This window comes from Scleropages formosus, chromosome 22 (assembly GCF_900964775.1).
Source record: "Scleropages formosus chromosome 22, fSclFor1.1, whole genome shotgun sequence".
In the NCBI taxonomy this organism is placed as follows: Eukaryota; Metazoa; Chordata; class Actinopteri; order Osteoglossiformes; family Osteoglossidae; genus Scleropages; species Scleropages formosus.
The window spans coordinates 11,348,701-11,362,664 of NC_041827.1; the positions used below are offsets into that span (position 1 = coordinate 11,348,701).

At 42.1% G+C, this 13,964-nt stretch overlaps 1 protein-coding gene across 5 annotated transcripts in view; it reads left to right on the forward strand.

The window, feature by feature from the left end:
- The first annotated feature begins 9,217 nt into the window (after nt 1-9,217).
- kcnq2b (potassium voltage-gated channel, KQT-like subfamily, member 2b) overlaps nt 9,218-13,964 on the forward strand; it is a 35,801-nt gene continuing 31,054 nt past the window's right edge. For 3 of the 5 annotated variants that reach the window (XM_029247829.1, XM_029247830.1, XM_029247828.1), the window contains exon 1: nt 9,218-9,870. In XM_029247829.1, coding sequence (XP_029103662.1) covers nt 9,572-9,870 — 299 coding nt within the window. In that variant the 5' untranslated portion in view covers nt 9,218-9,571. The remainder of the gene's footprint in view (nt 9,871-13,964) is intronic. The other 2 variants (XM_018725890.2, XM_018725891.2) reach the window with 1 other exon arrangement.

The following is a 13,964-nucleotide window of genomic DNA, read 5'->3' on the forward strand; positions in this document are numbered from 1 at the left end:
ATGACCTACACTGAAAATTGAAAGGTACATGGGCCACACTTCTTCAGATGAAACTGAAATAGTTTCTAGTTGCAAATCCAATCCTTATTCACCAAATGCCAGTTCTCCTCTCAGTACTTAATGGCCAAATTCTACCTATTTTTAGTATGTAAAACTAAGTTAGTGAAAGAATGCTCAGTAGACAAACTTAATCAAAATCTTGATTAATGACAGTATAAAGCACCACTATATCGAAGTACCTACTGAGCAAGCACGGTGAGCTGGATCAAATTTACTTTTAAATCCCATCAGCTTTAACAGACAATGGTCAGTTTTATTTCCAGTCTTAAAAACATAGAATGTGTCCAATCAATTCTTAAATACAAGTTAATTTAAGTAGTTTTGTCATGCTAAACTGGGACCACAATGTACTGATGGCCGACACTGTTGACCCTTCTGACTCGCTGTGTCCTTGTTCTAGCAGAAGGCCTCGGGCCAGCACAACGCAAATCTGGCCATTCCCCTGCAGAGCTGTGTGAATCACAGCAGCACAGCACATCAACTTTAACCTGTTCATTTCACCCAGTCTAGTGGCAACTCAGTGCACTAAGCCAACATACACGCAGTCTGGAATTTTCACACCCCTCTCTTCCTACAATCAAATGATTCTTTTTTTTGATGTTGGCAAATGAGTCCCTTCACCCTCCCACATATCAAATAGCATGCAGAGTAGGTGTGAGCAGTCCATTGTACTTTACACCTATTGCCTAAATTATTAAAAGTTCACCTCAACAGAGCAGAGACGGGCCTACCCTTTCCAATATGTCTGCGAGTGTGCTCGATCGTTGAGTTTCCGTTCACGTTGGACAGCAGACCAAGGCAGAAGCGATTCTTACTGTTTGAGGGGTCAGTGAAGCCATCAACTAGAATGCTGCGGGATGAAGCATGGAAGGTCTCCCCCACCCGGTTGTTGAGCTCGTAGTGGGCAACGGAACACCAGTACTCCGGCTCCTCGTAGCACACAGGTCGTAGGTCTCTGTAACCTGGTAGGGACTCCCGGCTCAGCGGCACTACCAGGAGAATTGGGAAAGCTGACGGTGCCAGGTGACTGTGTGAGAGAACCAGAGGGCGACGTGGAGAAGGCACTACAGGACAATGCGTGGAAGGAGTCCGGGTAAGTTGCATTCTGTGGCATCAGGGGCTCATTGTGCAGGGAGGCATTGCGGAACTTGGCCAACAGGCTGTGCTGTGGGTTAAATTCGCTGGAGAAAATACTGTATCAATATATAAACTTGTCAACATGATTCCCTCCCAACAGGTGAGAGTGTAAATCTGATGGTGGACGGGGTTTTGGTACATATACATATTTTCTACAGCAGTGAGAAGTGACACAGTCACATTCAACTGACTGTGCTACCATAACGCATGTACAACATACTGAAAAAGTTTTAAAAAGTATAGCAACTGGTATTGATTATGTCAGTAAAATAACTGAGAATAAGGAAAGCAAGTTATCAAATAAAGTAATGATTTGATTACTATAAATATGAAATATAGTTGAAGTTTATCTGATGCTCTACACATCCCCTGTTGTACACATACTTGGATCATCAGTTCGCTCCTTGCTATTAGTGTGTTGGTTCTTGTGTTTTTGCACAAAGTGTGAATTTATACAGCATGACCCACATTTTTATAATTCCTGTGTTTATTCATCCCAGGACTACTAGAACATCAACTTCTGAATACAAATGAGAACTGAAAGCTGTTCAAAATTCATTCTTTTCATAAATCCAAAGATGCTTTTACCACTATATCACAATCAATAGAAATTTTATAATACAGGTGTCTCTTCATTTATTCATGGGGTCAGTTCTTTGAAAACCTCAGATAAAGCTATAATAAATCAAATATTCCCTGTATGACTTCAATTCATTCTGTTGTCATTGACCATAGTGTGTTGGTTCACTAACTTGTTCGCTACCTTGAATAACCAACACTAACATTAAAAGTAAGCCTGATTTGAAATTATTGAAAATAAAAGTATACAGTCTCCAATTCAGTGCTGAATCTTGACTGATTCTAGCTGCTTTCAACTTCCTATAAAAGCTAAGCAGTAGTACAGAAAAGTTAGGTTCTGTAAACTTCTATACCTAGCTTTAGTGAATGAAAATATACAATAATACTTAACACTTTTATTAACTTCAAGCTGTACCAAAATAAAAACCAATTTAAAATGAATTAGAATGAAAATATGCTGTTTACACAACACAGTTTGTACTTGTCTCTTTTTTGTATTAGATGTATCTACACCACAATAGAAGGCCCAGGAAGGGTATGAAGCCACTGGTACCAGAACCCCCAGAGGTTTACTTTTTGCCCTTTCTTTACAGTTGGGAGTTTTTGTTTTCATCTCCTCAGCTACCAGCTGACTTACACTACTGTTATAATAATAATTGTTGGTTATCACATTCTGTATCATTGGATCATTCCCATAACTTTGTTAAAAGTAAATTCCTTTTGTACCCTCTCTTACCATGAGGAACTATGCCAGCAGTTGTTATTTGACAGCACGTACACTCCTCTTGTACGAATTTGTAACTTGTTCGTAACAGCAAAACCAAGCAGATCTTTCAAAGTTGACCAAACCAAATCTACAGACCCCCAGCAAAAAGCTGTATGGGTCTGCATGGCCTGTAATACCTTCTGTCACAATCAATCCTTGTTATTGATGTTATCTAGTATTTCTTGGGGGAAAAAAATCCCCCACTCTACACTGTTTTAGTATATGCAGCACTTTTTCCTGCCATATTAGCAGCATATAGCAGTGGCTCTGGACTATCCCATCTCACTCAAGAGGTCTGCAAAACCCAGTCTACAGAGCACAGTACCAGGACCAGTACCAAATGTTACAGGTTTCATGTTGCTCTGTACTGACATTTTTTTCTGCCTGCAGTTTTTTAGAGCATTTACTTCAATGTGTATCAGCTCATTGAAGACTATTTTACTTGGATAAATCCCCCATGCACATGATGACAATACTTTGGATGTATAATATATACCAGGTACTGTGAAATTATTTCTAGTAAAGGAAAACAGTATACATTTAATTATTTTATATGTAAATACACAGACAGTCTGAAACCGCTTGTCCCGAGCGGGGTCACGGCGACCCGGAGCCTAACCCGGCAACACAGGGCGCAAGGCTGGAAGGGGAGGGGACACACCCGGGACGGGACGCCAGGCCGTCGTAAAGCACTCCAAGCAGGACTCGAACCCCAGACCCGCCAGAGAGTGGGACCCGGCCAAGCCCAGTGCACCACCGCGTCCCCCCATATGTAAATACAAAAAATAAAATATAAAAAATATAAATGTTGATATATTAGCCTTGTAATGCTTTCATGAGGCTAAGATACTGTTAAAATGCCTTTCATGTTATTATTGTAACACATTGTCTCCTATTCCTCCCTTCTACTCAGTCAGATGCCCACTCTGTGCCTGTGCCCAGGGTGACCTGTTCAGGCTGATGCAGTGCTATACTCATGCCAAGCCCAGTCTATCTGACAGCAGGGTCAACAGCAGCATCCTGGCAGTGTCCTTGGAGCTTTTGATGAGCTGACATCACCACGGACATCACCATATGCCCAACTGGTCTGCGGCACTCTTAGTCTTCCTAAACAGTGGCCACTTAAAGATGTAATTTGCATTTCTTCTGACAACCTTGCAATACTTACAGCGTTATTTGTATAAATTCATTCACAAAAAATGAAAATGGAAGGATTACTAGATTTTAGTCTATTGTCTTTCCAAAAAACCACAGGCATCATACTGCTACAGTGTTTTTGGAAGAAGCACTTATGATTAAGCTTGATATTTATTCTCTTGCACCAGTGTTTGATTATGTAAATGAATGCACACACCAATGAAACAATTTGAGTGTACCCTATGTGAAAATTCATTTTCACTGGCTCTTGTTTCTGCTTGCCTTATTCACAGTGAATCAGTGGCCCATTATAGTTGGTTTCACCCTTTATCAGTCAGGAGCTCTCTTCTCCATTGCTGAAAGGGATTCAGCAGTTCTAAGGGGAAGGGGGACTTTATTCTACCACATCGCAGCCAAAACAGAACATACTAACTTTTCAGGCCCCATGCGAGTGATGCCACCAAGCAGTCAGAGGTGGAAGAGCATAACGCTCTTGACAGAGTGGAGGAACTCATCAGGTTCTGCAGGTATCGGGTTGCAGATCCCTTGACTGTCTTGTTGATGCAAGCAAGTATAGGAAGCCAATGGAGAGAGACAAGGAGGGGAGATTCACGGAAACACTTTGCCAAGTCGAATACAACTCGCACTGCAGCATTCTGGCACAGCAAGAAAGGCTCATTCCTATTTGTATTTTATTATTGTACTATATTTTGGTTGCCATGTGTTACATGATGTTATTTAATGGAATTTAAACATAGCTATGTACCCTGGCAATAGAAAAATAACCAAATGTAATATTTTTGCAGTTGTTTTATGACTCTCTTTAAGGAACGTTGCAATCTCTTCATATTATTTATTGTTCACTGGTTGTTTTATAATTTCTTTTGGGATGCTGGTTAAAGATGTACAGTGCAAAGTTGCCTTTTCTCCACAAAACCAATCATTTCAGGAGCATTGATTCTGCCAAGGATCAATGTGTCTTGACATCCAAGCCACCATCACAATTATTTAGATACCATTGATTGTGTCTAATGCAAAGCTATTTTGCTGATTACAAGTTGGCATTATAGGGACCAAATCTTGAATCTGCATAATTTCAAAGGCCTGACACAACTGGCAGTGCTTGAAGAGCTTCCTGGATGGTATCACTCTCTTGGACTTGGATATGTATGAAAGGATGAGGGGGAGAGACAAAACCAGCTGGCAGAATCTACTCTGTGGTTTGAGAAAGCCTTGCTGGGACTGGGCACAGATGGAGCCATGTCCATCTGAGATACCCGCTCGTGCATCAGTGTATTGTTTGCTTGTGTTGTACTGCAGTTCATCCGTGCTGTCAAGACACATCTGAATTATTTATATTGTGCTATCTGCAGAGGAAGCAGCAACTGATAATCACATGCTACCACGCCATAACCTGTTATGACTCGAGAATCATGGCCTGGGCTCAAAGGGTGGATTGCATTCTGGGTGGCATGGTAGCACAGCGAGTAGTGCTGCTATCTCACAATGCCTGGGTGGTGCAAGAGGACGTGAGTTGATCCCTGCTCAGTCTGTGTGGAGTTTGTATGTTCTCCCTGTGTCTGTGTGGGTTTCCTCCCACAGTCCAAAAACATACTATTCAGTTTCACCCATAGCGTGTGAGTGACAGAGAGAGAGTGTGTTCCACTGATGTATGGATGAGTGACCTATTGTAAGTTGTGTATCTAGCAGTGTAAGTCACTGTGGTGAATAAGGTATGTGGGCTACATCGAGTTCATTTGAAATCACTTTGGAGAAAAGTGTCTGCTAAATAAATAAATGTGTCCCTAGAGATTACACTGAGAAATGGAATTGATGGTGCATGAGGACTGAACTATACTAAACGTTAGTAGGTATCTTAATAATTAATACAAATTAAAGAGTATGTCAATCTTATTACTTGATTATTATCCCAGTTTAGGTAGACACATCATAAAAATGTAACCATTATACCAGTTAAGGACAACTTAATAAATTAATGCACACTGGAATCTTCTGCTGTCCTCATAAGCCAATTATTTTCTGTCCTCCTCTTCTCATATTTTCCTCCAAGAATTACTGCAGTGATTTAAAGCTGGGTTAACAATTACCAGTACGTCAGCTAAGCATATGTGACCTTGAAACATTTCTGTGAAAAACCCTTTGTCTACCTGAATCTTTTGACCATCTAAAAAGGACTGCAATGCCAAGTAGTCATAGATCTATCAACAACCATTACCTGCAATAGAGACTGATGTTGAAGAGGTTACAGTTTCCATGGTAACTTTTCAAAGTGAATACATGATATACAAGAGCATTGTTCTCTATCATACATTAAATATATCATCCTGTTATTGATATATTCATTTTTACATGTGTAAATACTACTTTAATTTCTTATGCCACAGCACTTTAGATGTTAAACAGCAGCACTACTTTATCAGAACGCAGTGTGGAACTAGCTGGCGTCTTACGAAGAAACAGCTTTCCCGCTGTCTGGTCAGCGGCTGTGATTTTCTTCTCCACAAGTTGCTATAGCAATCACAAAGACAGATTGTATTACTTTCAGAAATGTCTAGAAACATTAAATCTTAGACATCATATTCATTGGGAAGACAATAATCCCATTTATTTCCACCAGCTGTAACTATACATGGAATGACCACTGGAAATACAGAGCATGAACTGAATATATGCTCTTCATGGTTAGAGATGAATGCGCCTCTAGAGTGGCTCAACAAGTACTAGATTCACCCTCAGCACAGGTTTCAGTGAAGCAGCTAGGATGTTTCAGCATCACCTAAACACAGGTGCTGTGTAAGTGGTGGTGTACTGCTGCCTGCCTGTCAAACATCTCTTCATGGATGTCTGATCACCACCTCCAACTCAACCTCTCCAAAACAGAGATTCTTTACCTCCTAGCTGGCCCGTCCTCCTGTCACGATCTATCGATCAAACTGGACAACTCACTCATTTCACCTACCTCCTTGGCTAAGAGTCTGGGAGTAACGATTGACACGAGTCTGTCTTCCTCTCAGCACATCGAAGCCACGACCCGGTACTGCAGATACATCCGGCATAATATTCGTAGGATCCGTCCCTACCTCACAACTGACTCTGCCCAACTGCTTTTCCAGGCCATGGTGACTTCTCGTCTGGACTACTGCAACTCTCTCCTGTGTGGCCTTCCCGCTACTGCCATCAAACCTTATCCCCAGATAAGCCTTTAGTCAGCCGCTACTCCGGCATTGTATATGATTGTTTGTGTATCTTATAATATTTAAAAAAAAAAAAAAAAAAAAAAAATTGGTAGGAGGGTATCAGTATTTGTCTATCCTCTGTTTTATGCACCTACTTGAACGATGAACCTCGGTGCAGCAAGTGGTAGGTAACAAACTAGGTTTACTTGAGTCACATGTCTGCAGCTATGTCTCTTTCTCTTAATGTAATGCATAAATTGTACTTTTGCTGAGATGTACATCACTTTGGACAAAAGCATCTGCTAAATGGATAAAAGTAAATGCAAATATACTGTCCATCAGCTAATGAACCATCAAATAGTAGAGCCATCAGGTTACGTGCAAGCAGCTAGCAGGGCAATACATTCTAGGCAATCAGCTACTGAGACAGTCATCTAGCGGACCATCAGTTAGTCAGTGATGAGCTTATATGGTTAACTGCTAGCAGGCCATCAGCTAGCGAGGTGATCGGCTAGTGAGGTGGACAGCCAGCAGGCCTAATCCACTTCACTTAACAGAGCAATTACCTGTAAGTCATTAGTTAGTGGGGTAATCAACTGGTGAGGTGATCAATCAGCAGGGTGATTAGCTAATAGGCTATTGACAGAGTAATCAGTTGTTGAGGGAATATTCCAGTGAGCAGTTGTCAGTTAGTGGGGTGATAAGCTAGGCTGGGAATTCAGGCAGCAAGACAAACAGCTAGTGAGTGATCAAATAACTGCCCATCAACTAGTTTACAGAACAGCTAGTTTGGCAATGAGCTCCCTCACCTCTCATTCTGATGGTTTAGTGCAGTGCAGCACATGACTTAGCTCTAATCGTGATTCAAGAATATGCTTTCCCGTCTTCCCAGTATCTCAGTAAATACAGGAGATGTGTGTGCACACAGAACTATTAAGTATACTTAATATATTTCACATTGGTAATGTAAATCTGTTCAATGGCCCTTACAATCTCCTGGAAACAATTGTTTGAAGAAAGTGAAAATCTAAATGTAAAAATAATTTAGGATTTCCAGCTTTCAAGTAGGTTGTTTCATGCAGTGGAATTAAACATTGAAGGAGGTTCTGCTTTTATTTCCAGGGGAAGATGTACATTCTCATCAATCAGTTTTTTTCACAAATTATACTAATGTTGCAGGCTGGCAAAATATTGGTTTTACGTCAAGAGTGTTTAACAAATTACCGAGTCATTTTAACATAATTTTCAATGCAGTAATTTGTGATAAAAAAGGAAACATTATAAACATGGATAAATCTGGACGATGACCTTCTCAGATGGTATGTAGAGCTGTTCTGGGGTTATGCTTTTGGTCCTGCGCTGTTTTTCTTGCCCTCTTTACCACATTGCTCTTATGATAAAATGAATGCCTGCTGTGTTATATTCACATAACATCTTCCTTGGAAGCATGTATGGGTGTCTGCTATTTCATTACCTTCTCATCTTTTTCATTGGTTGCATCTTGCGATTTCTATATTTTCCATACTGTACTTGAAATGAGAAAAAAATAAAAGTCTCTTTTAAGCTTAAATCCAAATATTAGATGCCATAGTTTCAATACAGGCTATTTACATACTTCACTGCTCTATACTATTTACTTACATTTCTCCAAAGTGATGTACATTTATGTCATAAATGAGAATGTGATTGGTCTTCATCTTTGGCTGGTACAATAGGGCTATAATGATTGGCAAAAAACATTTGCAAGAAGTAAAAGTGATCACATTGATTGATACATTTTGGATACCATACTTATACCGACTGAATATAAACAGCAGGTAATAAAAGTTTCCATGAGAACACAACTAGCAGTCACCACATTAATTAATTACAGAGATATTTTAATAAACTGGTGTTTTTTACTTATGCACACAAAAAAAATGTATTTTCTCATCAGGCAGATATTTAAAAAAAAAAGAATGAAAAAATGCCCCGAATATATTCTGAAGATAACGGGATAGGATTCATTACTTTTTCGAAAAACAAACTGCTTCGTAGGACACAATCATGCTTCAGAAATTTTCACTTCCTACTTACTGATTGTAATACAAGTGATTTGTTGGATTTATTTACGTGAAATAAAATAATAATAATAATAATAATAATAATAATAAGAAGAAGAAGAAGAAGAAGAAGAAGAAATTTGATAAGAAAATAAATACAAAGTCATACCAGGACAAATCTCATAATACATACTCATAGAGCTTCTTCAGAGATTCAAACAATGGATATTTAAATTTAATGTTTCGCTTCAACACGAATGAATAATTCACCGCACTTCACTTGTTGGTGTTTGCCGCAGTGTGTGTGTCCGTGTGTGTGAACGCGACGCGCTTCCGCTCCGCTCCGCTCCGCTCCTTCCCTCCTTCGGCCATAAATCCAAGTTCTGCGCCTCCGCCGCTTTGCCATCCAGTCCGCCTGAGCCTGAGGTGGAAACGGAGACGCGCTCGATACACACGCGCATCGCACACGCGCGCGGACACGCACGCACCGAGAGAAACAGAGAGAGACGCGCGCGCGCGCGCGCCGGGTCTCCAGTCACAGCGCCGCGCGCAGTGAGTCCTGAAGCGCCGGGATGCCGCTACCGTAGTAAAGCCTGGTCGGGAGAAAAGCCCCCCCCCCCCTCACCAGCCACCCATGACTGTATACTGTGAGAATGGTGCAGAAATCCCGCAACGGCGGCGTGTACCCCGCTCCGCCGGCCGAGAAGAAGCTCAAGGTGGGCTTTGTGGGGCTCGAAGCCGGGGCTGCCGACTCGAGCCGGGACGGCGCGCTCCTCATCGCGGGCTCGGACGCCACGACGAAGCGCGGCAGCATCCTGAGCAAACCGCGCTCGAGCATCACCGGCAAGGCGAAGCCGCCCAAGAGGAATGCCTTCTACCGGAGGCTCCAGAATTTCCTCTACAACGTGTTGGAGAGACCTAGAGGATGGGCGTTCATCTACCACGCTTATGTGTAAGTGAGCTGCCGGCTTCTGCGACGAGCCACCATCGAGTCCGCATCCGCCCACGGCCACGGCACTCACGGGGGGCTTTGGCGGCGGCGCCGTCCGTCCGTCCGCGCGGCGTCTCTCCTCGCGCAAGCTTGGCTTGTGCCACAGGAGGGACGAAGCGGCCGAGATCATCAGTGGCTCCCGAGGCGCCTCGTGCCGCGCGCCGCGTTTCTCGGCGGAAACCCGTCTTTCCCCCGCATTCGTTCGTGTCTTCGCTCCTTACACACACAGTAATATTGAAAACGGGCAATTTTTTATGTTAGGAATTGTTTTTGAGGCGGTCAGTATGTTTCGCGTAGCCATTCAAATGTTATCACTGCGGCACGAGCTCTTTCTCCCCTATCAATTTTTAACGCATGGAATTATTTCAGGCCGACAAGATCGATGTGGTGCTGAACATTTTCTGCTGTTCAGTGGTGGATCGGACGTAGAATGGATTTAAGTCCTAACAGAGAATTAACAACGCCTACCTTTATTATTATTATTATTATTATTATTATAATAATATTTGGTCATTCATCTAAGGTAATAAAAGTCCTGAAATTTGGCCTTATGGAAAAAGAATTGCTGCAGGTATGCCATTTCTTTTTTTTTTAAATGAAAGAAAAACATGCAGCAGTGTGTACTATTGTGTATATACTAGTGTATATAATTTGGTGTGTAGCCTGAAATTAGGCATTGCTACTCACAGTCCATTTAAGGTGAAAAATTCCTTCTGAGCTAATTGAGCTTACTGCAGCATTACCACGGGGTTTTGTGGTGCACACAACACACTGGCTCCATATATGCTGTTACAACTTCTTTATTCCTCCTGCTGCTCAAGCCCATGGCTCATGATGCTGTTCTAGGCAGTGTCTCCAACTGGAGCACTTCGAACACTTGCGTGACATGTGCCTGACTGTATCTCGGCATCGATGAGGCACATATGTATCATATCTGCCTCTGCCCTTTCCACTTCATGTGCGAAGGATAGAATCATAGTTATGAAAACACCAGATCGATGACTGGTGATCTGACAGGTGATCCGGAAGGCCAGGTGGAGAATGAAGCATGTCTCAAAGTGGCGTTTCATCACTTTTCTCACCACTGGTAGGTTACCAGTTGCAAAGTGGCTGGTACTGATCATCGCCTCGCTCGTCGAGGTGCAGAGAAGTTATCCTGCGTCTTGGCGGCCAAGGGTTTGAACCAATCCAACCCTTCCATCTCTGTGTCTCCAGTCAAACCACATCGTGGCTTTGATGCCGTGTTACTTTTCCTCTTTGTGGTGAAGGCGACACTAGAGCTATTGAGGGACCTCAGACAGTCGAGATCACAGTTGTCAGTTAATTATATGTCGTAGACGTGACTGGCTCTTGGTTGCGTGTTCTCATGTTCTTTGGAAGAGTTTTCTCCCACCTTCTTTTGAAACTGACGCCTTGTGACAGATGAGTGTGTAAGCTATTTTTCCCTGACTGGTTGAACTTCTCAACTCCCCCTTTGCTTGAGGGCTATAGGTCGCTGACCACATATCGCACAAGCTATGTGACCTCATAAAACCTGCAAAGCCCGCAGAAACAAAGTGAAGACTGTTATATATGATGAATGCTTTCTGTAAACCTCACTGGACAAATGCATAGGTTAGCATGCATCATACAACATGTAACTACGTTATCAGAGAGATCATATAGTATGTAGATCCTAAATGACAGTGCTGATGACCATGAACCTTGAGAAACTCACCTCAGACATCTAGGTGGTGGTGTTCCCGTGGAACTTCTGACCAGTGAGGTAGTAGCGCTGCCCTCGGACTTCGCACACTCACTCTTCTGGTTCGCTCTTACTACTAAGCAGACATACTATACATCATAGTCTTTGACCATGAACTGGATTACTGTGTGTAGACCAGGCAACCAGACCAGATTACTGCATTGCTGTTTCATTGTAGATACTCTTCTGTAGCCCTCAAACTCTGATTTCACAGCAGGAGTTCTAAAGTATCTCGGTCCTATGACTTCTTGTCAGTTAGCATCAGCTCTTTGCCTGCATGATCCAGATACCTATGGTGATGTACTAGCAGACTGCTTGATCCTAACCCTAACTCTAACTCTAAGCCTGACCTCCCAGTGAAGGTCCTCCAAGAGAAATATTGCACTCAGACCCCATGACCTTCTTAAATAATTTAAAGGGGAGTTGCTGATTGTGAAAAGATTTTTTGTTACTGTATTATTCTGCCTTGCTATGAGTTTTATCTTACAATCAGAGTCTTTGTAACTTATCTGTAGAACTTTGGGCACCGATGGATGGTTCCTGAGGTGGCTAGTTGAGCTGTTGGCCTGGTGATCATTTTCAGTAGGAATTTTCATCCTTAAAGATTTGTGTGCCACTTCTTATTCTCACCCACAGGCTACTATATCTCTGTTCTGTTTAGAGCCTGGGATGCAAAAGTCACTGAGTGCCGTATCATTTTGAAAGTGGAAAGTGCTACTGTCTGCTGTCTACTGCTATACAGCTACTGTCCCAGGGTACATATTGAGGCACTGTGGGTGATAAATATGGGAATTTCTTGAAACGAGTCAGTCTGGGTTCAAAATGTCCATTCGTATGACCAGTCCCAGAACACATCCTTTCTCAGAAGTCACCAAACTAGAGCTGTGATGATGGAATATTGTGGCAGGAATTTGTGAGAGAATGTGGTCATGTCTGGAAAAGAAGCCAGTTGGGTGAATGTCTGGAGCTCCTCCATTTGATGAATAGCTTCAGTGTTGGAGGCTGACAAGCCACAAACTCAATTCAGAATCAAACACAATATCATCCAGACTCAGCAAAACTAACACAGGCCATTATCGGTAAATAACAAGCTGGGGAGGTCAATCAGATTACCTCCTGACTGTGATTCAAAGAACATGGCAACAGGAGAGGTGAGTGTATAGTACACTGGACATGCATGGCACCAAGGAGTGTGTGTGTGTGTAGTCACCTGGAGTGTAACAGGTGTCTTGACCAAGAAGACAGAAGATAAAAACCATGTTGCACAGCCAAATTTAGCCATGAATTCAAAAAATGAAAATGGTCTTAGGGTGTTATTGAAACACTAACCGTTCTCTTTATCCAAGTTGTATGTGTGAATTCTTCATTCTTTCCAGTCTTCATCTCCGCTACACAAGCCCACATTTTAAGCTAGAGTCTTTAACTTCCTGCGCACAGGTAACATACATCAAATAACAAGTGATCATCAATCTGGGACACTTTCGGCACAGAAACGAGCATGGTAAAACTGATGGCACGCCTATGGTGGCTTTGCTGATCGTTTAGTTGCAGTTAATACGATGCATGCAGAGCTAACGCATAAATCTGTAAAAGTAAACGAAAAATGTTTGTTTCTAAAATCATTAGTTCATTTTCTTGAGACGGAGGCAGTTGCAACGATAACTCTAAAGGAAGGCTTTTCAGTTGTTCATACAGGTTTGTATTTTGATGGCCCTGTTTGTGAATAGGATATTTCTGGAACCGCGGTATTGGGTGGCCAGTTGGTGGCCTTGTACCCAGTCGTCTCAGCGCTATATCAATTTCGTTAAAAGCTTTGCCTTTGTGTATTTCAGTTTTTCTTCCTCCAGATGTTTTTTTCATGAGCAAATTGCAAACTTGTCCATGATCCAGGGACGTAGATGGGGGAGGTGAATAGTCTTGACTTCTACAGATGACATGTGACTACTCTAATATAGCTCGTTCAGAATGCTCTTTCACTGATTTTAGGTTTGTGATTGTTTCTAATTTCTTTTCAAATCAATTTGTGGCAAACATAACACATTTCTGTCTTTAAAAGTGAGTCTAAGGTCTCCGTTGGTCCATTTATTGTGGTACAAACAGGGTTTGTAAAACGGTGATCATCGCCACTAGTACTGTGACTGCAGATGGCCTGTAGCACTTGCCAGCTGCTCAACTGACCATTTTCTATGGAGTGTGTTTCTTTTTACAAGTGCATTACATATTCCGGCCGATGAAACAACAAATCACAGCTCAGTTGTTTTATTAAACAGAGTGGTTTACCATCTCGTGTCAATTGTGTTTCATAGTTTCA